Raw genomic sequence first — 2,261 nt, 5'->3', positions numbered from 1 at the left:
AGGAGAAAGAAGACAAGAACACAAACTAAACCAACTCTGGATATTAAGTACTATACAAGATGATAAGTCCAATGAATGGCTTTAATTGTGTGACTTGACATTTCACTAAGATTATCATTTACCAATCAACACTTTCCTTGCATAACCTGTAACTAAAACATTGACCTACCATCCCTGACTGCACAAGAAGTTCCAGATGGTCCTGGCATATCTGCTTGCCCTTCCTCAATGACAGTACCTTCATGCCCGTTTTCATCACTTGTGCTACTATCAAGATATGTGTTATAATTCAGACAACTCTTAAAACCAATAACTAATAAAAATTGTGTTTCTTGTGTTATACCTTTCTCCACATGAAGAGGCATGCATCGCAATGAAATCAGAAGGATACATGACTGTGCAGACAGGACATGGCTGCATGGGTGCTGTTGTGAAATTAATTTAAAAAGGGATAACAGTTAAATTTTTGAACACATTACATTTTTTCTTCAGATCTTTAAAAATACAAGATATGTCTGGATAATATGCTACTAAAATGTGAATAAACATACATTCTTTCTCTGTAGATTCATCACCATTAGAACAAACCAGGCTACTTTCACTGGCAGTTTCCATAGGAGGACAAGACTTTACATGCTCTGGAAGAAGTTGCAATGGAATCCCCAATCCACACTTCTGGCATTTTGCTTTTGGCATGCTACTGAAGGATTCATCGTTTAGTGGTAGAGGATCGATGCTTAGTTCCTCTTGAATAGGGGCAATGAATAGATTTTTACCCCCCCGACTGGCAGCCTTCAGTATCTTCCCTGTGTAGCCAATATCATCAGGAGGAACCAGAGAAAGCTTTCTGCTTCCCCATCCACCTGTTTCAAGTATTTCAAAGCAAAAAAAGTTGAAAAATCTGATCATTTATTATATAAAACGTTTAATATCTATATAATTGTATTAAGTTATACAAAAGAAGCGATACAAAAAAACATGCACTTTTTTTGTTCCACAAAGTACTTTCAACTTTATGCAGCTATTTATGAACAAATCTATTGGCTGCATGTTGTGGACCTGAGGAGTCATCACAGGTGAGCTGTTCTGAATTAATCTGCAGAGCTGAAAAATGTTCTTTTCCTCAGTGAGAATTAAAATGCTTCTTGGAAAATTCATACACATTTTAATCTCCTCAGCTGTGTGCGCCTTACAGGTCTGTGGTAACTGACGTGTGTTTATATCTAAGTGACAACAATTTCAAAAATTTATAGTTTACAAGGGTAGACATAAGGAAGTTTTTGAAGTTGTCCAGCAGCCAGAATTTTATTCCTTTCCAAAATTCTCAAGAAAAATCTAATTTAATAAATATATTGTTCTGTATACAAAGTTTACTATACAAAAGTTCTCAGTCAGCCAGGTTGCCAGTTTCAGGAGCTGCTTGAGTAGAATGTTCTTGTTCTCCTCATCCTTTTCTTTGTCATCAGCATTCAAAAAGACAGGCATGCACAGAGTATTTCATTTTAGTGTTTTCAGATGAGGAGCTGTCTGATATATTTGTTTTTAAAACTTGTAGCATCATAGTTCTTTGCACAGAATATGTTTTGTTTTATAAAAAACTGACAGATTTCTGAAGTGTATTTACAGGATTTCAGCTTGTACAAATAAAATGCGATGTTCAAAAATGGTATGTCTGAAGAATAGCAGGAATCACTTGGATTTCTTCTTAAATCTTTATTCTCGTTTCTGCTCCAATCAGTTTCACAGCGGCACACACTAGACAGCAGACAGGCCTCAAACTCAAAAGCCTTCATCTTATCTGAGTATAAAAAACACAGCAGCCAGACTGTCCCAGCCTGAATCTAAACAGACTCCTCAAAAACTAAAAATCATCTATCCATATAACTATCCACAAATTCTCATGGTAGGTAAAAAATTTGCATTTATTTAAGCTCACTTTGACGCCATGCTCACTTTTATACATCCAGAGTTGTGCGTAAAGTATTGTGCCACAGATTTTTTATGAGTATGCACTATGTACCACTTATACATGAGGCCCCTGGAGGAGTACCCAGTTTATAAAATACAATAAATTTTTACACATTTCTGACATTAAAAAATATAATCTCACCTCCAGGTTTGAACAGCAACCAGCCACCTGTAACCTCTTTCAGTTTTGGAAACAAAACATTCAGGGCATCACTTAACTGAAAAGTATAATAAAAAAAACATTTAGAGTCTTAGCAAACAAAACAAATTATACATATCACTAGGGGTGTCCT

The 2,261-nt window shown here is 35.7% G+C and overlaps 1 protein-coding gene across 1 annotated transcript in view; it reads right to left on the bottom strand.

Moving 5' to 3' along the window:
* The window catches only part of LOC106511483 (uncharacterized), a gene marked incomplete at both ends in the record, with an annotated part of 9,904 nt that overhangs the window by 5,561 nt on the left and 2,082 nt on the right, over positions 1-2,261 (bottom strand). The window contains 4 exon segments of the mRNA XM_014000235.1: positions 170-267; positions 344-425; positions 552-863; positions 2,111-2,186. Coding sequence (XP_013855689.1) covers positions 170-267; positions 344-425; positions 552-863; positions 2,111-2,186 — 568 coding nt within the window.

The sequence above is a fragment of the Austrofundulus limnaeus genome, unplaced genomic scaffold (genome assembly GCF_001266775.1).
Source record: "Austrofundulus limnaeus strain Quisiro unplaced genomic scaffold, Austrofundulus_limnaeus-1.0 Scaffold2836, whole genome shotgun sequence".
Lineage (NCBI taxonomy): Eukaryota > Metazoa > Chordata > Actinopteri > Cyprinodontiformes > Rivulidae > Austrofundulus > Austrofundulus limnaeus.
This window is presented reverse-complemented; position numbering and strand designations above follow the sequence as displayed.